The sequence below is a fragment of the Cucumis melo genome, chromosome 10 (genome assembly GCF_025177605.1).
Source record: "Cucumis melo cultivar AY chromosome 10, USDA_Cmelo_AY_1.0, whole genome shotgun sequence".
NCBI classification, from domain to species: domain Eukaryota; kingdom Viridiplantae; phylum Streptophyta; class Magnoliopsida; order Cucurbitales; family Cucurbitaceae; genus Cucumis; species Cucumis melo.
This window is the reverse complement of record NC_066866.1, coordinates 27,638,699-27,663,973: the sequence shown is the minus strand read 5'-3', so window position 1 is coordinate 27,663,973 and position 25,275 is coordinate 27,638,699. Positions and strand designations below refer to the sequence as shown.

Sequence of the window (25,275 nt, the reverse complement as noted above, 5' to 3'; positions counted from 1 at the left end):
AGTTCCTTCCTTTCTAAATTTAAATAATGATCTGTGCACTAGAAAAATCCATAGTCTTTAAACCATGAACCGTGCATATCATAGTTTTATAACATTCATCACATTCATGAATGATGGAGCCTCTTGCAATCAACTATGAGAGTGAGGGAAGAAGAGAGAGAGATAAAAGAGAGAGAGAGAGAGAGAGAGAGAGAGAGATAAAACATCACGTGGTGGTCAGGGGACGGAGCAACCGATGATTGACCTCGACTATACAGGATTGTGACAACCGACTATCGTTTTGAGTGGCTAGGACTTGCAGTGGTTGAGTCGAGCCTTCTTTCCCCGTGTGAGTATGTCGTAGGAGGCATGAGTAGGGTGAAGGAAATTTGTTTTTCCTCTTATATTATGATACAGTTTTTGACTAACTAGTCAAACCTCTCAAATAACCCCACACGTGGTTAAAACTCAAAGTATCTTAAAAATCTAAACCTGGATATTAAATTTTACGAAAATATCTATAATGGATTCTAAATTGAACCCATGATTATTTATTTGGGGTCTCACTTAAGAAAAAATTGTTTTTGGTGCTCACCGTTAGATTCCCATTGCATAGTGTGATAATTACAATGAATATAATAATGTCTTGTAGCTGCATAACACACGACTTCGATTCTTTCTTCTTTTTTTTTTTTAATGTAATTTATAGTTTCGAACTTAAATCGTAACTAAGCATTAATTTTGCGAAGAAAATAAATTTTAGTTAGCATTAAATAGCTACAGACAACCTTCATTTATATTAAGTGTTATTAATGTAAGGGAAGGATGCCGAAGAAATATAATTTATTGATTATTAGATTTCTTTTCTATCATCCTCGTCAACAAATTAACGATAATTCTATCTTTATATTTTTGTGCGTATTATAAGAATAAACTATGTATTAATAAATTCAAAATGTAAAAGGGTGAAAAATAACATCTTCAATTAATTTTGAAGCACCAAAGATGGAAGTATGTCTAAGCATTGCAAATATTTCATTAAGTTTCCTTAAAAGGGAAATGAAAACACTTTTCTCAACCAAATTCAAATTGAAACAGATAATATGTCCAAAAATAAATAATAAATAAAGAAAACTTACAATTAAGTAGGTATGAAATAAAATATTTTATTTTTTTAGAAAAACTAAGTACCCTCCACTATACATTTATTCCATTTACACTTTTGACATCCCCATATTTATAAACATAACTATTAGTTACATGTTTTCTAAAAAGATTATTTCAAAAACTACAATTCCTTTTATCCCTTAATAATTTATACTTTTTCTAAATACCTCCATTTATTATTCATCATTTTGTTTTTGTTTTTATAAAATATAGACTTTGTTTCCTATCATCTCACCAACTTAAACCAATTCAATATCGATTTAATTATTTTATCCTAAATTTTAATCAAACAATTTTATTTCATATTTACGACATATCAATTATATATTTGTATTTTAAGGAAACAATGCTTGCATACAAATAATGGGTTTTCCTACTACTGGACCCCGAGTCCAGGCTGAGAACGTAGCAATCCACGGGGGATTGCACGTTAGTGACTGTACTGAATAACTGCATGCGTGTTGACTGTTAAATACTGATATTATATTTTGTCTGATGAAATTATACTGTGACTGCTATTTGTGGATTGAAAATTTTATGTTGATAGACCTTAAAGTTACGGTCTAGTATGTAGTAAAACACTGGTCTGGATGTGGTTCATGGAATTTGGACGGGGATGGACAGTGAGTCCGGTTTTGGTTGGTTAGTCGATTGGACCTAGGGTTTTCTCTATTGGTGTGCGAATCGGAAAGGCATATACCAACTGAGGAGGTAGATGTTTAAACCTATACTATCTGACTGACAAAGCCTGTGGCGGGACTGTGATATGAATGTCGTTTGGATGTGACTGATGTAAACAGTTTAGTTTGGACTGAGGGGTAACGGTTAGCTTCATCTATGGGGTAGTGTGCCTTACGGATATGTGCGCCCTTCGGGAGCACTAGACTGATATGTGCATCCTTCGGGAGCACTAGACTGATATGTGCATCCTTCGGGAGCACTAGACTGATATGTGCATCCTTCGGGAGCACTAGACTGATATGTGCATCCTTCGGGAGCACTAGACTGTTATGTAGGGTACCCCCGAATAGGAAGTTAACTGTTGTCCCCTAACGGGCCCAGTAGTGGGTCCCTTACTGAGTATGTTTATACTCACCCTTTCTCTTCTTTAACTTTTCAGGTAGGGGTACAGCGAGGGGCAGACCGACGAGAGGCAGGAAGGATGCGTGAAGGCCATATGGACGCGTCTGGTTTTCTTTTCGCTTCCGCTATGTATTTTGTCAGAATATTTTGACTGTGATTTTGGACTGGTGACTTGACATTTTATTTTGTGACTTTTTTTTGAATTATTTAAAATATGGCCCGAAACTGTCTTTTGTAAGGTTTATAATGTTTTAATGAATCGTATCTGGTCCGTTTTAAATTTTATGTTGAATGGTCGAGTTTTGGTATTTGGTAGTGACCTCAGCTTAGTCCGGAAAAGTTGGGTCGTTACAGTTTCCCTATTCCTCTTCCAATATAGCTAGAGATATTGTAGACATCCTCTGGAGATCGAGTTCAAATAACTTTAATTGGCTCCAAAATAATAGAGTTGAAGTCTCGTATGTAGTATCTCGGGTTCCTCTATATATGCACATCAATTTTCTCAAAGAGGGTATTTGACGTGAACATGGATTTCAGATTTCATGAAATATACAAATGCATGAGATAACACATTCATTTTCATGCTTTCGTGGAATGCAACCTTCATGAATACCTTCAATCATGTATAAATACGAGGCTTCATAGTTCCTTCCTTTCTAAATTTAAATAATGATCTGTGCACTAGAAAAATCCATAGTCTTTAAACCATGAACCGTGCATATCATAGTTTTATAACATTCATCACATTCATGAATGATGGAGCCTCTTGCAATCAACTATGAGAGTGAGGGAAGAAGAGAGAGAGATAAAAGAGAGAGAGAGAGAGAGAGAGAGAGAGAGAGATAAAACATCACGTGGTGGTCAGGGGACGGAGCAACCGATGATTGACCTCGACTATACAGGATTGTGACAACCGACTATCGTTTTGAGTGGCTAGGACTTGCAGTGGTTGAGTCGAGCCTTCTTTCCCCGTGTGAGTATGTCGTAGGAGGCATGAGTAGGGTGAAGGAAATTTGTTTTTCCTCTTATATTATGATACAGTTTTTGACTAACTAGTCAAACCTCTCAAATAACCCCACACGTGGTTAAAACTCAAAGTATCTTAAAAATCTAAACCTGGATATTAAATTTTACGAAAATATCTATAATGGATTCTAAATTGAACCCATGATTATTTATTTGGGGTCTCACTTAAGAAAAAATTGTTTTTGGTGCTCACCGTTAGATTCCCATTGCATAGTGTGATAATTACAATGAATATAATAATGTCTTGTAGCTGCATAACACACGACTTCGATTCTTTCTTCTTTTTTTTTTTAATGTAATTTATAGTTTCGAACTTAAATCGTAACTAAGCATTAATTTTGCGAAGAAAATAAATTTTAGTTAGCATTAAATAGCTACAGACAACCTTCATTTATATTAAGTGTTATTAATGTAAGGGAAGGATGCCGAAGAAATATAATTTATTGATTATTAGATTTCTTTTCTATCATCCTCGTCAACAAATTAACGATAATTCTATCTTTATATTTTTGTGCGTATTATAAGAATAAACTATGTATTAATAAATTCAAAATGTAAAAGGGTGAAAAATAACATCTTCAATTAATTTTGAAGCACCAAAGATGGAAGTATGTCTAAGCATTGCAAATATTTCATTAAGTTTCCTTAAAAGGGAAATGAAAACACTTTTCTCAACCAAATTCAAATTGAAACAGATAATATGTCCAAAAATAAATAATAAATAAAGAAAACTTACAATTAAGTAGGTATGAAATAAAATATTTTATTTTTTTAGAAAAACTAAGTACCCTCCACTATACATTTATTCCATTTACACTTTTGACATCCCCATATTTATAAACATAACTATTAGTTACATGTTTTCTAAAAAGATTATTTCAAAAACTACAATTCCTTTTATCCCTTAATAATTTATACTTTTTCTAAATACCTCCATTTATTATTCATCATTTTGTTTTTGTTTTTATAAAATATAGACTTTGTTTCCTATCATCTCACCAACTTAAACCAATTCAATATCGATTTAATTATTTTATCCTAAATTTTAATCAAACAATTTTATTTCATATTTACGACATATCAATTATATATTTGTATTTTAAGGAAACAATGCTTGCATACAAATAATGGGAAATTTAAATATCGGAGTATAATTCACAAGTACTCTAGATACTCAAATTAGAAGGTTAGAAAAAGTAAGGTGTTAGATACTAGTTGGGTAGCTTACTCGTCCATTTTTACCTGCTTCTCAATCTTATTTATCGGTGTTGTCTCTTTTATTATTTATTAACTGATTAGGGTTTTTAATTATAGAATGCCTGTTCTAAGATTTCCATTGAATCGAGGCTAATCAATCCAATATTATTCTTATCTAGTCCTTTTAGGGCTACATCCCTTTCTTGTTAAGCTTATGACGAGTTCATCAACCTTGGGCCACTATTGATGGGCTCAACCTCGACTCACTCGGGATGATCAAACTATCTTTCTTTTAGTCTTGATGTTCTTCTATTTATTTGTTGTCTGTTGACCATTTTCCGCTTGGTTCCAAAATTTATCCACAACAAAAATAATTGATTTATATGTACGTAAAGTTAATAGTTAGTGTATGAATATTCCTTACTTTAGTGCTACATGTCATCTTCTTAATAACCATTAAATTATGGTCACCACATGTACCTACTCTAGCACTCTTAACCATGAAAACAATTTTGATCGATCAAAAACTAACCTTGAAATTTTGGTAGGAAGAAATTTCATTTCTCCCCACTTGACAAAATTTTAAGAACACTTGAATTTATTTTTCAACTTTCAAGAATCAACTACGTTAGCTTGCTTTTTAGATCTCTAAATTTGTATTTTTTAAAAAATATTGTTCTATATGGTTATTGTCTTGGCTATCTACCGGAGAAATTGCTAGTAATAGCCACATCAAGTTTTCGTTTTTCAAAATTAACATTTTTTAACTTATTAGAATAGTTTTTTCTTATATATAGACGAGTGCTAACATCAAGATTCTACCATTTTATCTAAACATATAATCTTTCCAAAATTTGTACCAACTTTTACATAAAATTTCCAATCATTTAATCTTTCATCTTTTCAAAAAAAAAAAAAAAAAAGAAAAGAAAAAGAAAAAGAAAAAGACCATATCTACCTAATCTTATATTATTTTTCATTTACATTTTCAAATATCTAGCCTAGTTTATGTTTTTGCAATTATTTAAATTTTTAAAATTCCAAATGAATTTACCGGTTATGATTTTTTTTAAATAAATCTTGAGTGCACTATAATATTGAAAATTCGAAAAGAAAAAAAAAATCAAATTTTGTAAATAGTTAGTAAGGTTTGAAAAAATATAAAGAGCCTCAGTGTTAATCTAGTCAAATTTTAATGAAAAAAAATCCAAATACGGAGATTCTATGTATTTCTAAGTCACAATTAATACGAGAGAAAAACTATAGTAATAAATAGGGAAAACTTGGTAGGGCTAATTTTGGACATTTTCATATACCCATTGCCACCATTAGGCTTAAATGATTGCATTAGAGGAGGAAGCGAGGTAGAATCCAAAGTGATTAAAGTTGAGGCGAAGTCAAAAAAAAGCATTTGTGTGTATGTAGAAATTGGCAAGAAAGAGATTGAAGCTAGTAGCATTGAGTAGTGAGTACCCGCCAAGTGCAAACGCGGGAAGCTACACTCATTTTCCTTTTTTGTACTGAAATTTTGTTTCGAAATTAATACTAAATCCATTCCCCATTTTCACTATCCCGCCTTCTTCTTCCTTCTCCTCTTTCTCTTTCTTTTTCTATTTCTTTTCTTTCCAATCATCTCTCTCACAAAACCCCATTCTCCTCTTTCTTTCTGCCTTCTTGGCCGCTCTGCATTTTCAGGTCAGTTCATCTCTTTCACTCCTTTCACTTTTTCATGCTTTTCATTCATCAATTTTGCATCTGGGTACCTCTTCTTTTCTCTGAAATCACATGATTCTAGCTACCAATTTTGTTGTGTAAGGTGAATCTTTTGTTTCTGATGTTTTTCTTCTTCTTTAACTGCCTATTGTTCTGCATTGTGGTGGGTTTCCTTCTTCTTTCAATTTCTTTTGCTTCAGCTCCACTATTTGTTTGATACCATGAAGCTGATTGGTATTTTGACTTCTGGGTTTTCCTGGGTTTTTCTTTTTCTAGTTGTTTTCTACTATTGACTTTAGCAAATCTATGCTCTATCTTTGCTGACGGCTCGCTACAAATAAGTGAATCCTCTAAAAATGGTCGCCATTGTTGGATCCTTGGGCACCACATTTGCTTCTTCTTCCTCCTATTCCTTTCTTTCTTCTTCTTTCTTCTCATGAAATTAACCCATTTTGTCGCCCTTCTTCCTCTGCTTCTCGTCGGTCTCTTTTGCTCTTGTTCCCTTCTCTTCTCGTAGAGGGAAGTTCATGGTTCACTCGGTGGCTCAGGCCAATCTCCGGCCTCGCAAATCCTGCTCCCCCCAGGTGATCAGGACAAATGAAATTTTATTGCTCACTGATTTTTCTTGATTGTTTCGTTTTTGACTTGTAGCGGCTTCTGTCTGCTTGGGTTTTCTTAGGAGTTGCCTTGTTGGTTTTTGTTTTTGGGTTTATAAGATTGAATCGATTGGGATTGCGTTGATGTTTTTTGAAATTTTGGTTACGAGGATCTAGTGTACTGATGGGTTTGCATCGGTGTTGTTGGATTTTTGAAAACAATATCGATTTTCTATCAGTCTGAACGATATTTCAGTGCTTCTGCTCCTTTTGTTGGAGTAAAGACAGCATGCATGGAGAAGGATCGGGTTGTAGATTCTATTTTACTTTTTCTGTTTCGCATTTTTTGGCTTTGGAATTAATTTTTAGTTAAACATGGCAAAGTAGGTGCTTTTCCTGTCTCTGAAGCGCACATACCAAGCTTATTTTTCATTTTTCTTATCTGCTTTGTTGTTCACTTGATGTACCAAGAATGATAGTTTACATATGGTTCGTCTTCCTAGAGGTGGAACTTATAGATCTTTTTTAATATCCTTTTTGTGATTTCCATTTTTGCTTCATGATGGCTTTATACTGGTTGCCCACGTTTGTGCATGATTGTTCGACATTTCTCTCTAATCTGCATGATGTCCGTTGGAGTATTTTTGCTGTTTCTGATTTAACCCATTTTCATCATAGAGCTAAATGGATTTTGTACAGGTATGGCGAAGAAGACTAGGAGCCAATTAATGGCTACATCCAATGATCTAAAAGAGTCGGACACAAAAAATGTTAAAGCAGTCAAACCAAAGCAGAAGAGAAATAGGTTGGAAAATGGTGAACAGGTTGTTGGTGTTAGGAAAATGCCAAAGCGTGCTGCTGCATGCTCAGATTTTAAGGTGAAAACTATTCAATTACCAGAAAAATCTTCTATTATTGAATGCAAAAGGGAGGTGACAGTGGAAGATGAGATAGCTGCTGTCGGCTTGACGACGTTGGGGCAGGATGATTCTCGGCCGAATAGGAGACTAACTGAATTTACATTTCATGACGAGGATGGAAAGCCACAGGCTGTTGAAATGTTAGAAGTAAATGATTTGTTCATTTCAGGTGTTATCTTGCCTTTTGAAGACACTCCGGATAAAGAGAAGAATAAGGGTGTTAGGTGTGAAGGATTTGGACGGATTGAGTCTTGGACAATATCTGGTTATGAAGATGGCTCACCGACTATATGGATCTCCACTGATGTTGCTGATTATGATTGTGTTAGGCCTGCAGGTGGATACAAAAAGCTATATAATATCTTCTATGAAAAAGCCAATGCCTGTGTGGAGGTCTACAAGAAATTGGCAAGGACTTCTGGTGGGAATCCAGATTTGACATTGGAGGAATTGCTTGGTGGAGTAGTACGCTCCTTGAACAGTAGTAGAAATTTTCCTGCTGGGATGTCTGTCAAAGATTTTATCTTTTTGCAGGGGGAATTTATATATAATCAACTTATTGGTTTAGACGATACATCGAAGAAAAATGACCAAGTTTTCACAGACTTGCCTGTGCTTTGTGCCCTAAGGGATGAAAGCAGAAAACAAGGGAACTTGCTACCAAATGCAGGCACATTTGATGGGTTCACAAATCTTGGTTTGAAGATTAAAGATGGAGAGCAACTCAATCCTCCCAATATAACTGGATCTGGAGTCGAGGAAGATGAGGATTTGAAATTGGCTAAGTTGCTCCAAGAAGAGGAGTATTGGCGATCTGCAAAGCAAAGAAAAAATCAGCGTTCTACGACTTCATCAAACAAGTTCTACATCAAAATCAATGAGGATGAAATTGCAAATGACTATCCTCTGCCTGCCTTTTACAAAACTACGAAAGACGAAATGGATGAATATGTTATCTTTGATGGGGATATGGATGTATGTGATCCTGATGACCTTCCTCGAAGCATGCTTCATAACTGGTCCCTTTACAACTCTGATTCTCGGCTTATTTCCTTAGAACTCCTTCCCATGAAACCTTGTGATGACATTGATGTGACAATATATGGGTCAGGGATCATGACTGCTGACGATGGAAGTGGTTTCTGTCTTGATGCCGATACCAGTCAGTCATGCTCGTCTCAAATGCAGAACACGGATGGGATTCCAATTTATTTGAGTGCTATAAAGGAGTGGATGATTGAATTCGGATCTTCAATGGTGTTCATATCAATTCGCACTGACATGGCCTGGTAATATGACTATTTAACCTTCATAATGGCATTATGATGAATGGAAGATTAGACAAGTTCTCAAGGAATCTTATACTCTTCATATTTAAATTAAAGAAAAAGAAAATGTCTTTCTTAAGAGAAGCTTTCTATCTTTCTTTATGATAATATGCATGCTGGAATAGTAAGTAATAAAATTCTGTACCATTTGCAAAGCATGAAAGATGTTGCTAATACTGTTTGTCTTCACCTCTTTGTACATAGTTCCATTCAATTGTAATTTCTCTTGTTTTCTAATTGTTCCTTTAGGTACCGGTTGGGAAAGCCATCCAAGCAGTATGCTCCATGGTATCAAACAGTACTAAAAACTGCAAGGCTTGCAATAAGCATTATTACGTTACTGAAGGAGCAGAGTCGTGCCTCAAAACTTTCTTTTGCAGTAATTATTAAAAAAATTTCTGAATTTGATAAGAACAATCCTGCTTATATCTCTTCCATCCCATCGGTTGTTGAGAGATATGTGGTGGTACATGGACAGATAATACTGCAAACCTTTTCTGAATATCCAGATGATATGATCCGGAAGTGCGCTTTTATAACTGGGCTTAGTGATAAAATGGAGGAAAGGCATCATACCAAGTGGTTGGTAAAGAAGAAGGCTGTTCTAAAGCAGGAGGCAAATATGAATCCAAGAGCCTCAATGAAACCTGTAACTTCAAGAAAGGCTATGCCTGCTACTACAACTAAATTGATAAACAGGATTTGGGGAGAATTTTACTCAAACTATTCGCCAGAAGACTTGAAAGAGGCAGATAATAATGAAACAAAAGAAGATGAACCAGAAGAAGAGGAGGAGGTTGAAGACGAAGAATCAGAAGAGGTTGAAGAGGAAGATGTTCAAGTGGATTTGAAAACTAAAGAATCAAAGCCTGTTGTAAAGCCTGCGAAGGCAAAGCTTTCTGAGGGAAATAATAAATGGGATGGTAAAATAGTAGGCAAAACAAGTCAAGGCTATCCTCTTTACAAACAAGCCATTGTCCATGGAGATTTGGTTGCTGTGGGTGGTTTTGTGTATGTGGAAACAGATAATGTACATGACTTGCCTGCCTTATATCTTGTGGAGTACATGTATGAAAAATCCAATGGAAAAAAAATGGTTCATGGTAGACTGATAGTTAGAGGATTGGAGACTGTTTTAGGCAATGCTGCCAAGGAGCGAGAGGTTTTTCTTACCAATGATTGTCTGGAATTTGAGTTGAACGAAATTAGAGAAACAGTGGTTGTAGAGAGTTGCATGAGGCCTTGGGGATATCAGCACCGCAAGGCTAATGCCAAGATGGATAAGGCTGACGAGGAAAGAGCAGAGGAGAGGAAACGTAGAGGGCTGCCTATGGAGTTTTATTGTAAAAGCTTATATTGGCCTGAAAAAGGTGCTTTCTTTTGTCTTCCAAAAGAGACCATGGGGTTGGGAACTGGAGATTGCCATTCTTGTAAACTAAAGGAAACCCAAAGAGAGGACACCATGAAATTGCATTCTTCTTTGACGAGCTTTACATACAGGGGAACTGACTATTCTGTTAATGATTGTGTTTACTTATCTCCTCATCATTTTGGAACTGATGAAAGAGGCATCGAGACATTCAAGGGGGGGAAAAATGTAGGCCTCAATGCTTATGTTGTTTGTCAATTGCTGGGAATTGAATCACCCAAGGGCTCAAAACAACCTTGTCCGATATCAACTATGGTCAAAGTTAGGAGATTTTTTAGACCAGAGGACATTTCAGTAGAAAAGGCATACTGCTCAGATATTAGAGAAGTAAGTAATTTTTCTAGGATTATAAAATTTGGATTTGCATGGGACTATATCTTTATAAGAAATCTCATGTACTCCTGCCTTGCATTTGGAACTCTATTTTTCTTATTTACTGGATTATGGAATCTTGCTTGCTTTCCTCTTCTGACATCTGTTTGTGGACTTTTGTCTTTGTTATTAATATTTGTTGCACTTGCAATTCTTTTCAGCTGTACTACAGTGATGAAACAACAATGATGCCTGTTTCTGCTATAGAAGGAAAGTGTGAAGTACGAAAAAAGCAGGATATCCCAGTGGCAAACTATCCTGCTATCTTTGATCACATCTTCTTTTGCGAACATCTCTATGATCCAGAGAAGGGAGCTATCAAAAAGGTACTTATCGTGAATTTCATTGGATATTGACTTGCAAGGAAGAACAACAATTTCTACCCATGAGTAAAAGTTGGTTCTTGGTTTTTCCTTCTTTGATGAGGTGGCTAGTGCTTGATTTATGTTAGTTAGAGAAGTCAGTTTTTACCTATTAGTTTCACATCATGTGCTCCATGGTTGCCACAACTTTTTCACCATAGTGGGTTCAATGGACATACTACGAAAGCTGGTGATAATCTTTTCTTTAGTCATGCACAACAGAGGGTTAAACACTTGGGAAAGATCAAACTTTTTCCCCACTCCCAGCCCGTACCTTCTATACTGATTCTGACTAATGCCTTCCTTAGATACTCGTATTCAATAAGCTCTCCCTCAAACATTTGTTTTCTACTAAAATCTCGTCAACTGGTTTCAAGAGTCCCACCCACTAACTTGTGATCACTGCTCTAAATCAGCAGACTATCCATCAATAGACAACGCTTGATCAAAAAACACATGTCAATAGGCATCAGCTCATCTGGAATAGTAGGATAGTCTTATGATGTGACTTTTCTGTCATTTCTACTGGATTTCAGAAATTTCTCATATTATGTTTGGTACTAATAGGTTGGATCTTGAATCGGACAGTGTTTTCAATGAAGTTTGTAGGCATCCTTATCACCTCCTGCTTTCACTTTGACCTGATCGTTTCTTGAATATTCCCTGAATGTTCAATATCTTTTTTAGTTTAATTAATTTATTTTTATTTTTTTAAAATTTCAGTTGCCAGGTAGTGTGAAACTAAGTTCCCCTTCCGAAAGGCAAATTAGCGATGCTGCACAAAGAAAGAAAAAAGGGAAGTGTAAAGAAGGAGAAATTATACCTGATGAAAATGAAAACAAAAAAGATTTGCCACTTGAAAATCGTTTGGCTACTCTGGATATATTTGCTGGCTGTGGTGGCTTATCTGAGGGTCTGCAGCAAGCAGGTAACTTCAATTTTCTACATCGTTGCTAGCTCGATTAAAAATTAAACTCACTTTCATGACTAACCTCACTCTCTGGGTAATATGCTTTTGTTATAATAGGCGTTTCAGTTACCAAATGGGCCATTGAATATGAAGAGCCTGCAGGTGAAGCATTTAGTCTCAATCATCCAGAGGCATTGACATTTGTGAATAATTGCAATGTGATCCTAAGGTGAAGCACGGATGACAATTGTGCTTAAATAATTTAATTATTGGAATTGTCTTATTTTCTTTTTCCAGTTTTGGTTCTACGCCGTCTTGTGTTCTCAAATGAGCTGCAGAGAGTTTGCTTGCTGAGCCTTGTTTTTGCTTTTGTAGTTTAATCTATAATGCTTCCTTTTGGTTCTGATTACTTTGTTTTCTATTGATTTTAATGCAGGGCTGTCATGAAAGCATGTGGTGATGCAGATGATTGTATATCAACTTCTGAAGCCATTGAACTCGCAGAAAAACTTGATGACAAGGAGATCAATAATCTGCCTCGTCCAGGACAAGTTGAGTTCATCAATGGAGGACCTCCTTGTCAGGTCTGGTTAACATCTTCCATTTCACATTTAGTGGAACATGAGATATCCATGCCTGCCTTTATTCTAATACTTTTCTACATAACAGGGTTTTTCTGGAATGAATCGTTTTAATCAGAGTACTTGGAGTAAGGTCCAATGTGAGATGATTTTGGCATTCTTATCCTTTGCTGAATACTTTCGTCCAAAGTATTTTCTCCTGGAGAACGTGAGGAATTTTGTTTCCTTTAATAAAGGGCAAACTTTTCGCCTTACTTTAGCTTCACTTCTTGAGATGGGATATCAGGTAGATGCAGTTTTCCAATTTGTATCAGTGTATAAAACACAGTTCTTGGTTGCTGCAGCGTTTCTTTACTCATAGTTTAGAATGTGATGGGAATCAGTAGAGGATATATTAGTAGTTAGCTAGAGAACAGAGTTGGGAGTGAGAAAGGAGGAAGGTATTGGTTGATTTAGTTAGCATAATGACAGTGCTCAAGAGAGGGAGGGCCCAAGTATCACAACTTAATTCATTTTGTGGTTTATCTTTTATAATACAATTTATTTTTAATTCTGTTTCAACGGAGGGTCTTTATCTTTATGTGAGCCAATCAAGGAACTACAAAATCCCAATGGAATTAACTTGTTATTTCTATAGCAAATAATTAAGATTCATTAGCTTCAAGTTTCTTAGGTGCACATATTGACTGAGATTCTTAAGGTTTAATTTCTTCAATGAAAGCATCAATTTATGAGAAGCATGACAACTTTTATTCAAATTTCTGTTAGGTTATTGTACTCAAAATTGCTTGATTGAAACTACATGAAATTCCATTCGTCACTCCTGGTTATATTTGTATGGTGCACAATTTGTATCCCAGTTTTTTGTGTTAAAAGATAAATGTGCTTAAGACTTATGGTTTTTTCATTCAATTATTATAGGTAAAATTTGGTATTCTAGAGGCTGGGGCATATGGAATCTCTCAATCTAGAAAACGTGCATTCATATGGGCAGCATCTCCTGAGGAAATTCTACCAGAATGGCCCGAGCCAATGCATGTCTTTGGTAGCCCGGAGCTCAAGATTTCATTGTCTGATAATACTCGATATGCTGCTGTTCCTAGTACAGCGGGAGGTGCACCGTTTCGTCCAATTACTGTCAGAGATACAATTGGAGATCTACCAGCTGTTGGAAATGGAGCTTCTGTGACAACGATGGAGGTGATTGTTGTTTGCTTTTCCAGATGAAGTATGTGTTTTCTGTTTTCTTTCTGTTGATTAATTGCTGATGCAGTACAAGAGCGAACCAGCATCTTGGTTCCAGAAGAAGATTCGAGGAGATGTCATTGTTTTGAATGATCATATATCAAAAGAAATGAACGAGCTAAATCTTATTAGATGTCAAAGAATTCCGAAACGCCCAGGTGCTGATTGGCGAGATCTTCCAGATGAGAAGGTACATTCTCTCTGATGTTGGAGCCACTTGTTTATGATGTATTCACTTCAATTCACATTTGGAGAAGATGTTAGTTGGATTGTGTGCGTATACTTGGGTCCATCTTGATCTTGTTCCTTCCTCATCGACAGGTTCGGTTGTCTAATGGACAAATGCATGATTTGATACCCTGGTGCCTGCCCAATACAGCCAAGAGGCACAACCAATGGAAAGGCTTGTTCGGCCGGTTGGATTGGGAAGGGAACTTTCCCACTTCAATTACTGACCCGCAACCAATGGGCAAGGTCGGAATGTGTTTCCATCCTGAGCAGGATAGGATACTTACCGTCCGTGAATGTGCTCGATCTCAAGTAAGTTCTCACTTCATTCTCTCTTTCATCAAATGAATTTCTTACAATTTGTGTATATATGTTGCAAAAATGAATTTATATACATCCATGTAAAAGAAACGTTGTAGGGAGACTATTATGAGCCTGTTGAATTGATTGTTAGAGGTGTAGAAAGATGGATGCCAACGGGTGTGTTGGTTTGTGCAGGGATTCCCAGATAGCTACAAATTTGCTGGTAATATTCAACACAAACACAGGCAAATTGGGAATGCGGTTCCTCCTCCATTGGCATATGCTCTGGGGAGGAAACTCAGAGAAGCAATAGAGACGAAAAGCTCCAAATCAGTGTTGAGTTGATCGTCTGTTTGAGCTGTGTAATTTTTTCTTTGTAGTTTTAGCCTTCTCCACATCTTTCCTTTGTAAATCATTGCCTCAGCTTTTAAACTACAGGTTAACCAAGTCAGTTAGATTTCAGGAGAGAATCTCAGGCCTGTTTGTTATGTCCACAAGAGAACATTATTTCACTCTAATGTATTCCTTTCTGTATAGCTTGGCTAATTTATCATATCCTCCCCATGTTATCCTTTATATTCTATTTGGTTGGGTATTCAATGTTCCAAGTTCTTTTCTCCCCCAGTTTATTCCTCCATCGTGTAAAAGTTTCAATTTATAACCCCCTATATATTAACTTTTATAGATTTGATTTTTCATTGTTTGTTAATGTTAAAATTGATCATAGTAACTTTTCATGTAAGATTTTAGTATTTCAGCAACAATTTAGAGGGAAAACATGTTATTTTAGGGCGGAAAAGTTTAAAATTTCTATAAATTGCCTGCCGGAACACTCTTTTAGATACATTTGATCTCTTTTTCAAATTTAGTAGGTTATGACCCTTTTTTTTCTTTTCTGTTTTTATCTTTGAAAATTTAATCTATTTTTTTTTTGTCTTACGATGTTTTACAACTTTCTTAAATACAAAAGTTGTTCTAAAAAAAACTTTTTGAAAGTTACTTTATTTAGTTTTAAAATTTTGGCAAACCATCGATAGGATGTAGATAACAAAGGTAGAAAGTTGAAGGTAAAAGTAGTGCTTAGACTTACTTTTTAAAAACAAAAATGTTGGAATTTCTATATTTGTATATACTTATTATTGTTCAAATATTTATCCTTTATTGTTTTTATTCTTTCCTTATTTGTTAAAGGTCTTTCTCCTATATAAGAAGATTTACCTTGCATATTTTTAATAATAAGGAAAAATAATTTAACTCTCTCAAATTTAAGTTGTTATCTCAAGAAGAAATAACATCAAAACCCTAAAACCCTAATTTTCTTAAAAACTAAAAAAACCTTGTTCTTGCCATTGCAGTTGTTGCTGTCGTTGTCCTCTATCTTCGTTGCCAACCCTTCAGAGTTTGTCGACCACCACGTCTCTGCTAGAATCGCCACCAATCTTATTTGTTGCCGACTTTTTAGAGTTCGTCGGTTTAAGATGTTTTTTGCCCTTTTTTCATGGGTCCTTCTAGGGTTTTGCTTGTCACACCCCATCCAGAGCTCCTACTCAATAGATCTGAAACGACGACTTGAAGCTGATCGATATCGCTTTCCTTTCAACAATACTTGTCGACCCTGCTTCATGTGGACTTAAAACTATCCCTTTGTAAACATACATATGACAAAAAACATCTAAAACTTGAAAATATAAGACTTTATAACATCTTTAAGGCATCCAACCAATGACAACCTGTTTACTCAAGTCTTATGTAGACATAAATGAAATCAGAGTCTTAACAACACAAGACTATAGCTTTACAAACTTAACTAAAGTAGTTCTCACGAGTCTAGTACAAGCACAACAACTATGTTCAATACTAATCTTAATTATAGACCATCATGCACAAAATGGAATGAATCGTACTAAAAAATCTTAAATCCAACTTTTAGTAGAGTAGATAGATTTTTGTCAGACACCGAAACTACGATCTCTACTTGTAAAGGAAATAAAACATTGAAGGGTGAGCTATAAAGCCCCGTGAGTAACAACTTTTAAAAACAAAACATGTTTAATAGAACATGTATGCAAACACTGGCAAATAAATGTGTACAACACTTTCTCTAGGGCATTATTTCTAGCAAAGCAACTCATATCTTATGATCAACTAGCATGACATTACTACGTTGTGGTAGAGCATGCCCAGTACCCCCAACGTCTTCCTTTCTAGATTTAACTTTACAATGTAGTAGGGCACGTCCAGTACTTCCATCGTCCTTGTCGTAGTGGGATATGCTCGACATTCACGACAATTTCGTTGTTATGGAGTAAACTCAACATTGACAATTGAATAATCTTCTTTGTGCACATAATATCATCATAGTCTAAGTCTCAAATCTCAGTTATGCATCGAGTATCAGTGTTAGAAATATTAGAACATTTAATCATGTTTTGCTTTCAAGTATACTTGCTCAAATCTTGACTTAGCTTAACTTGTACTTAGCTACTAGAGCTCTTTAACTCGATGCCACTATTGCATCATGCTTGCTCAAACATATCTTTAACTTAGATATTTTCACAAACTCAATATTTAAATATTTTGCTTAGAAATCTCATGTTCAAAGGAACATATTCAACTTGAATGCTTCAAAACATAGATCATGCATACTGATTTATAAATCTTATCAATCTCTTTCTACACTTGAAATTTATGCTTTGTAAATCATTTATAGCTCAAGCATAATTCGAATACTCTAACTCAAAGCATGCAATAAATATAACTTCATAAAATAAGTTTAGAAATTCATTTGAAACTCATTTTTGTCACTCATACATTTTCGGCTAGTTTCTTGATCTATAGAATTGTCCTATCTCCTCTTACATAAAACAAACAAGAAAACTCGAGTCAAACTTGGGTTCCAAACTAAGAGAAATTTCCTCAACTTCTTTTCTTTCCCTCTTTCTACTCAAGGAAAACTCTTTTCTACCTCACCTTGATCTCTTTGGTGTCTTGGTCACCATGGCACGCCCCCAAACACTTCTATAAGGCTTGCCCTAACTCAAAATCAAGCTCCTATACAAGTTTTAGAGTCTAAATTAAAATCCCTAGCTAGCAAACTTTGCTCTAGCTTCTTAAAAAAAGAAGGAAAAGCTTGAACTTACTTGGATTAAACCTTCGAGCCTTAACTCTTCTCTTTCAACTTAGACTTGCTAAAACTCACACTATTTGAATGCTTCTTGAACGAAAACTGATAACTTGTAGAAATACAAGTTATTATGGTCTTTTAGGTAGCACAATGGAACCATAACGCATGATAACGTGTCAAAACGCGTAGTTTATATTGCAAATATAGAAATATAAGAGAATACAACTTCCACAAGTCTCCACGACTGTTTTACCCTATTTTTCAGTGTTTTATTGCAGGATTGTAAAGAAAAGAAGAAAGTCAGTGAATCTCAGAGGAACTCGTGCTATGCGATAAGAAGCTTGCCTGGCGACCAAACATCCTTAGACGAGGAACTACATAAGCATGCGATGAAGGTTCACTAGAAGACAAGAATGGTTGTTGGAGTTGATATGACTTGACAAAGGCTGCGATCAGCATTGACATGATCAGAAGAATAGAAGTTTTTCATTGAAAGTAGCCTATATAAGCCTCCTTGTACACTAAGTAAAGAGGAGGTCAGATGTCTGAATGGATCGGCCTGGAGGCCTGAATGGGCCAAACCTAGAGAGCTCCATTGAAGCCGGCGGAAAGGATTGAAATTGAAGGTTTAACCTAGAAGGACTATAAAAGATTCTTCTTCTTCTTCGATCAATCTTGTAAGTGAGAGCTTTAAGAGAAACTAGAGAATGATCAATCATCTTCTTCCCCCTAACTTTTATCATCTTTCATTTCTTTACTTTCCAGTTTTGTATTTTATTGTAATGTATAATGTTCATATTGTACAGTGGTCTAAGACCTACATTCTTTAATACATTGCACATTTATCCCTTTTCAATCCATCATTCCTTTACTATTCACGTGTTAAAGTGTTATAAGTAGTTTAGACTTGTGATAAGTTCTAGATAAGAAGCCTAACTTATAAGGTTTATCGCATTAGTTGAGCTATAATCACCACTTGGCCAACGTTTTTCGTCAATTACCTGAGAGAGCAAGTAGCAAGGATATAGCTAATGCGCGTAAGGAGGAGTTTGGAGACAAACTCCACCTTGGCGACTAAACCTCCATTAGTTGGTCCCAAAAGGAGAACAAGTGTGGTGACTTGTCGTCAAAAGGTTGCCAACTAAGGAGAGGTAATATAAGACTTATAAGTAACCACTTCTAGATAGGTATCACTTAACCAAGCTTTATCATTTGCATCCCGAGAGGCCACTTCTAGATAGGTATCACTTAATCAAGCTTTATCATTTACATCCCGGGAGGCAAGCAAGTGTGGTGTTTAAGGCACTGGGAGGTAGCTCGCCTTAATTAGAAGCTAGTTAATTGATTTCTATCGCTTCAAGGTTGCCGTATGGCTTAATTGCCTAATAACGCGGAGACATTCCTTCATTTTTTCTTAATACAAGTTAGTTCATTCCCCAACTTCTCACCATTCTTACCCACTTTTATAGAAGCTCTTGTGTAAATACTTAAACGCCCATTTACTTTATACTATATAGATATTGTATACCGCCTAGATGAAAAAGCGAGCCTTATATCTAAGATTTGATATCAATTTCCTGTGTTCGACCCTGGCGTATACTCAGGAAATCTATCTTTTCGCTTACACTTGGACAAGCGATAGGAAAACTTGTACTTAATGAAAATTTAGTAACTATGACGGAAGGATTAGAGACATAGTGAGCATCTTAAATGCAATGACCATGACTCTTCACGTAGAGAGGTTTGCGATATGAATTTAACTCACATATCTCAATCGCGCAAACTTATACACTAAGACTATAAATGGAACACACACTGAATCCCTAATCTAAATCTAAATCCAACAAGCAGAAACACGATTTTAATGCAAGATGGACTTCCTTTACTTGCTTTGGTTGAAAACCCTCAAGAATCTCCAACCTTCTTAAGCTCTTCTCCTTTCTCCTCTCTTTGAAGCAAATAGTGGAAAAATGAAAGGAAAATGACATGAGTCGGGCTTTTAGAACAAATTTGCGTCAAAAAAATACTCTAAAACCCTAAGAACAATTTTTTTTGGGAAATTTATCCATCACATGCTTACCTTTCTTGACCAAAAAGACATGAAATATGCCTAGGAAACTTAAACAAATTTCTTTTGTGTCTTCAGTCTTGGCTAAAATGCACCAAGATGGCCCTAGAATACATACCCAAAACCTTTCTGTTTCTATCTTTCATCTCGGTTGACAAGTAACGGGATGCTCGTGCCTTAGCTCAAGATTTACCTTCTGTCTTAAATCTCACTCGAGATCTCCTTAGACTGCCTAAGATTACTTTAACTAAAGCTCTATGTCTTTTCTCTCGGTTGAACAAGAATGAGTCTTTGAGCCTCTACCCCTAGATGAACAACCCGAGACTCTCACTTGGATCTTCTAAACTTTGGATTGCTATCCCAAGATGCTTAACTTGGCCCGAGACTCTTTGGACAATACTTAACCCTTCCTTAACTCTTAGCCATCAAATGGGTATTACATTGCTTCTTTCTGCCGATCGATCAAGTCTAAGCCATCGTCGTTGTGTTCTGTGGTGTCCAATCGCATTCTGTCGTCGATCACCGTCTACCACTACCACTAGATTTTGCTCATTTTTTTGGTTTTTCTTTCCAAAATTGCTATTTTTGACTTTTATGTTTTTCTATATATGTTAGAATTTTTTTAACCTAACGCTAGCCACACCAACCTTTTCCTTCACCACTGAAACACTTGCCCCTGAAATTATCGGTGCATCTTATTTTTTGTTAAAGTTATGTTGTTGTTAGGTACTCCAACTTGGTTCAGTTTACTTATTTGGTTTGGTTTGACTACTTTTGGTTTGGTATGTTTAATCTTCAGCTCCTTATGTCACAAGTGAAACTTCATCAAATCCTTAAATTGATACCTACAAATTTGTCAGTTAACAATTATTGTGTTTCTTTAACTCACACAAGTAATTATCCTAAAGCCTTCTCTTGTGGTAATTCTTCTCTGCAGATTATTGATTCTAGAGCTTCAAATCATATGACCTGTTTTTCTTTTGTCTTTGATTCATATTCTTCATCTTATTGCAATGAGAAAATTAGAATTGTAGATGAAAGTTTTCTTCTATTGTAGGAAAAGAAGCCATTAAATTGACTGACAACAATCTCTTTATAGTCTTTTTTTTTCATGTGTCAAAATTAGCCTATAATTTTTTATCTGTTTTTGAATTCTCTAAAGATTCTAATTTTCGTGTTATATTCTTTAAGCACACTGTATCTTTCAGGATCAGGTATTAGAGAAGATGATTGGCAGTGTTAGGATACTTAATGGTCTATGCTACTTTAATGAAGGTTCTTTTAACAATAAAATAACTCTAAGGTCTAAGACTAATGAATTCTCTTTCTGTTAAATAACAAATTACACTTTGACATCATAGATTAAGACATTCGAGTTTTGCTCATCTCAAACATCTGTTTTCAAATTTATTTAAGAGGGTTGATTATTCATCTTTAAATTGTGAAAGTTGTATTTTTTTTTTGCAAAAGATCATCGATCCATATATGTTCCAAAATCTTACAAAGCTTCAAAACCTTTTTGTTTAATTCACAGCGGTGTTTGGGGTTTGTCTAAAATTGTAACTCACAAGGGAAAAGGATGGGTTTTTTTTACTTTTATTGGTGATCATACTCGTTTATCTTGGGTTTATTTAATGCAAAAAAAAAAAAAAAAAATCTAAGGTAAAAGAAATTTTACAACATGATTGAAACCCAACTTCAAACCTAAAAAAATAAAAAATAAAAAATGCATTTTACAATCCAATAATGGAAATGAGTACTTTAATGACTCTTTTGATGAATTTTTGAAAGATAAAGGAATTATTCAGGTTTACGTGTTGAGATACTAGTTAGCAAAATGTGATTGTTGAAAGAAAAAATATGAATTTACTTGACATGACATGTGCTGTAATGTTTTCCATGTATTTTCCTAAATATTTATTAGGGGAAGCAATTCTCACGACTACCTATCTAATAAATAGAATGCCTAGTAAAATCTTGAATTTTAAAACTCGCATATCTTTTGAATTACTTCTCAAAATTTTTGGGTGTACTACTCATGTTCATATAACACTCATGTTCATATAACTAATCATTTTTGTTCTAAACTTAATCATATGGCTGTTAAATGCATTTACATGAGTTATTATTCAAGTTATAATGTTTTGATCCTTCTCATAGCCAATTCGAGACTCCGACAAATGAAACTAGTAGTCCTTCTTCCATTCGTACTTCAACTATCCAAAAACTTTGCTTTTTGTGTCTGTCCTTGATGTTCCCATTGCTCTTAGAAAAGGTGTTCGAAGTTGTACAAAATATCCTATTGCATACTTTATGTCGTATTAAAAATTGTCAAATAGCCATAAATCTTTCACATTCAAGATAGATGACTTGTTTGTTGCAAAGAATATACGAGGCTTTAGATGATCCAAATTGGAAATTAGCGGTTATGGAAGAGATGAATGCTTTAAAACAAAATGGAATTTGGGAAATAGTAGAGTGACCTAGAAATAAGAAACCAGTGGCTTGTAGATGGATGTTTACCATAAAATGTAACACTGATGGTAGTGTTGAAAGATACAAGACTACTACTAGCCAAATAATTCACTCAGACATATGGAATCGATTATCAAGAAACATTTTGCTCTAGTTGCAAAAATTAACTCTATTAGGGTTCTTTTGTCTCTTGCAATTAGTTTAGATTGGTCATTTTACCAACTTGACGTGAAAAATGCCTTTTTGAATGATGACTTGAGGAAGGGGTCTTTATTATGAGCTTGCCAACAAGCTTTAAAAAGGAGCCTGGGTGTAGTAAAATTTGCATATTGAAGAAGTCTCTTTATGGCTTTAAGCAATTTGTAAGAGCTTAATTTAAACATTTTGGAAAAGTTGTGTCCAGTCATGGATTTCTTCTAAGTCAAGCAGACCATTCTTTATTTTATAAACACGCGGAGAATAATAAAATCTCAACATTAATTGTTTATGTAGACGATATTTTTGTTACTGGTGATGATGAAACAAGTTTAGCTTATCTCAAGAAAGAATAGCTTGCGTGTTTTAAATTAAGAACTTAGGAGTGTTGAGATACTTCCTGGAAATGGAATTTGCAAGATCAAAGAAGAGGATTTTTTGTTAAACAAAGAAAGTATGTCCTTGACTTACTTGAAGAAACAAGCCTTCTTGGTTGTAAGGATGAGAAACTCCTATTGAACCTAATCTGAAGCTTCTAACAACTAAAAGGTCAAAAGACCATTTTACGCTTCTTTCTCACTTAGTGGAAAAATCCAACAAAATGCTAGACAAGTCCACTATGTTTAAGTGGAAGTATGATTAATTGAATTTGTCAAGTGTTTACTCATAAATTAAACATTTAGTCCACTAAATGTTAGTAGATTGTAAGGTATTAAGTTATAGTAAGGCTCAACATTCATAAGATGCATGTAAAATGTTTATGAATAGATTAACCTTGGGTTGAAATCTCTTCTTATTGCTGAAAATTTTAAAATTCCATGAGATTCACCACTAAACTCCCCTAAATCCCCAAGTCTTCAATACTTCCCTTCTTCTTAACAAATCACTCACTCACTAGGTCCTACAACCTCATTCCAAGTCAGAGAATAGCTGAAAGCTCTAGTGGTTGTTGGGTACGTGTTCAGATTGTGATTCAACAAGGACAATATGAAGAAATTGGGCTACAAAGGTTGTATTCTCTATCTCTTTTAGTTCACTGTTTTAGAGTTTATACATGATTAATTCCTAGTTACATGTGCACTTAGAGCCTTATTAGATCCTATTCCACTTCACATGTCTATATTTTCCATCAGTAAGAGCCTTATTCTACGAAATGCACACAACGCTGGAAGACAACATTCATCATCGCGTTATTTCAATAGAGTGTTGTAATGCTATCCCTAGTGTTGGAACATTGTCGTGATCTTATAAAATGTTGCTTCCATCGGTTAGGTCATTCTTGTTGGGTTTTATGTCATAAAATTGTAGATAGTAAATGTAAATAATTGACCATTATCAATAAAGTATCATTGTTATCTTTTCAATAAGTGTTATTAATTATTTAGCATTAATCTTATCTTAATAACGCTAAATCTAATAAACTAAATTAGATAATATAATGAGTCTTGAATTGTATGTAGAGACATACAATGATCAATGTTCAAGATATAGTATAAAGGGTTAACTATAGTATAAGGATAAAACTGAATACCTTATCCTAGTAACACTAAGGATACGACTCACTTTGTATTTGATACAAATTAATGACCTAACACGTTCATGTACATGACATGTGAGTGAGGGTACCTATGCAATGAGTTTGCATAAGACTGTACCACAAAATAGTAACCAATAGATGTAACTTCGTTGATTAGTTAGATTTCTATTTCAATAGGATGCCTTAAGCAACTTTATCTTAATCATGAGTGTATTACAAACTCCTATTCATGAGAGATTGTCATTTGATTTGTATGATGAGAGTGGCCACTTCGCTGACTCAATATGCCTACCATTTTGGGAACAAGATTGGGTGGAAAGATGGGAACATAATATTACAAGATATAATTCACTCCTTTCCAACTCAGAGTAAGTATATGAGTGTTCTCTTAAATGTTGACTCAACACTTGAAAAGAGGGTCTTACCACTAGCTTAAGAGAAGTTTAGGTTTAATGGTGGGACCACAAACATATTGTTCATTAGAAGAGCACTGATATATAAGGATTTAGGAGCAACCAGAGGTCAAATGATAAATTGATACAACTGGTGTTACAAACACTCTTAAGGACTAATTTGCATGGTCAATATCCTTGGACACAAAAGTATATCTACAGTGAGAAGAGTGCAACTGTGAGTCTTTTAGTGAAGTGTACATACAGTTAACTAATATTAATTAATGTGGTTAATGATTTAGCCAATTAATCTCATATCTTGGAATTTCTGATCTATAGATCCATTAGGATCCCTTCCTACTTCGTAAAGAGAATTGAAGTTATTGTGTCTTGAATGGAATTTAAAATGTTCAATTTTACTTAAGGAGATAATATAATATATAATGATACATTATAATATAAATTTTATATTTCATTTAAACTTCATGTAAAAAACTTAATTTTAGACATGATTCAAAATTAATTGATGAAACAATTAAAAATTTGAAGGAGTTCAGACATTAATTTAATATGAATTGGATTCGTTTTAAAACTATAGATTAAAATTAATGCGTATTAGATACACATTAATACCGTAGGTTATGAGAGAAAAATGATTGAATATGATTCAAATGTAGGTTAAATTTAAATGTGATATTTAATTTGGTAATTAATTAATTGGAGAGTCAATTGATTATTTAATTTAATTAAATTTGATTAAACTAAATTAATTGAATTAAAATAACTATAGATTATGTGAGAGATGTTTATTTAAATATGATTTAAATGAAATTATCTATTAAATTAGATTTAATTAATTATCAATTGAAAAATTATTGAAAATGACAAAATTGTTGAAAATTACAAAATATAACAAGATATCAGATTCTATTAATGATAGGCATTGATAAAAGTCTATCGATGTCTAGAATATGAAAATTTACTATATTTTGTAAAAGTTTATTACGATATATAACAAATTTCCTAATTCCTAAAAAAGTTTCCA

The 25,275-nt window shown here is 34.5% G+C and overlaps 1 protein-coding gene across 2 annotated transcripts; it reads left to right on the top strand.

The window, feature by feature from the left end:
- Window positions 1-5,874: 5,874 nt before the first annotated feature.
- Window positions 5,875-15,015, top strand: LOC103502549 (DNA (cytosine-5)-methyltransferase 1B-like). Of its 2 annotated transcripts, none has more exons than XM_008466511.3 (12): window positions 5,875-6,147; window positions 7,461-8,970; window positions 9,259-10,765; window positions 10,972-11,136; window positions 11,896-12,100; window positions 12,200-12,311; window positions 12,519-12,666; window positions 12,752-12,949; window positions 13,585-13,863; window positions 13,937-14,098; window positions 14,230-14,448; window positions 14,635-15,015. In XM_008466511.3, the coding sequence occupies exons 2-12, from the start codon at window positions 7,463-7,465 to the stop codon at window positions 14,782-14,784; spliced, it is 4,653 nt and encodes a 1,550-aa protein (XP_008464733.1). In that variant the 5' UTR covers window positions 5,875-6,147; window positions 7,461-7,462; the 3' UTR covers window positions 14,785-15,015. The 2 variants fall into 2 exon arrangements, with proteins under 2 accessions (XP_008464733.1, XP_008464734.1); XM_008466512.3 differs by lacking the exon at window positions 5,875-6,147 and adding an exon at window positions 6,477-6,749.
- The last annotated feature ends 10,260 nt before the right edge of the window (window positions 15,016-25,275 follow it).

Bases quoted from the DNA above. Each gene is read 5' to 3' on its own strand.
- LOC103502549 (XM_008466511.3), top strand. From the start codon at position 7,463: ATGGCGAAGAAGACTAGGAGCCAATTAATGGCTACATCCAATGATCTA. The intron at 12,101-12,199 runs GTAACTTCAATT...TTGTTATAATAG, and splicing joins TGAGGGTCTGCAGCAAGCAG to GCGTTTCAGTTACCAAATGG. The intron at 14,449-14,634 runs GTAAGTTCTCAC...TGGTTTGTGCAG, and splicing joins GTGAATGTGCTCGATCTCAA to GGATTCCCAGATAGCTACAA.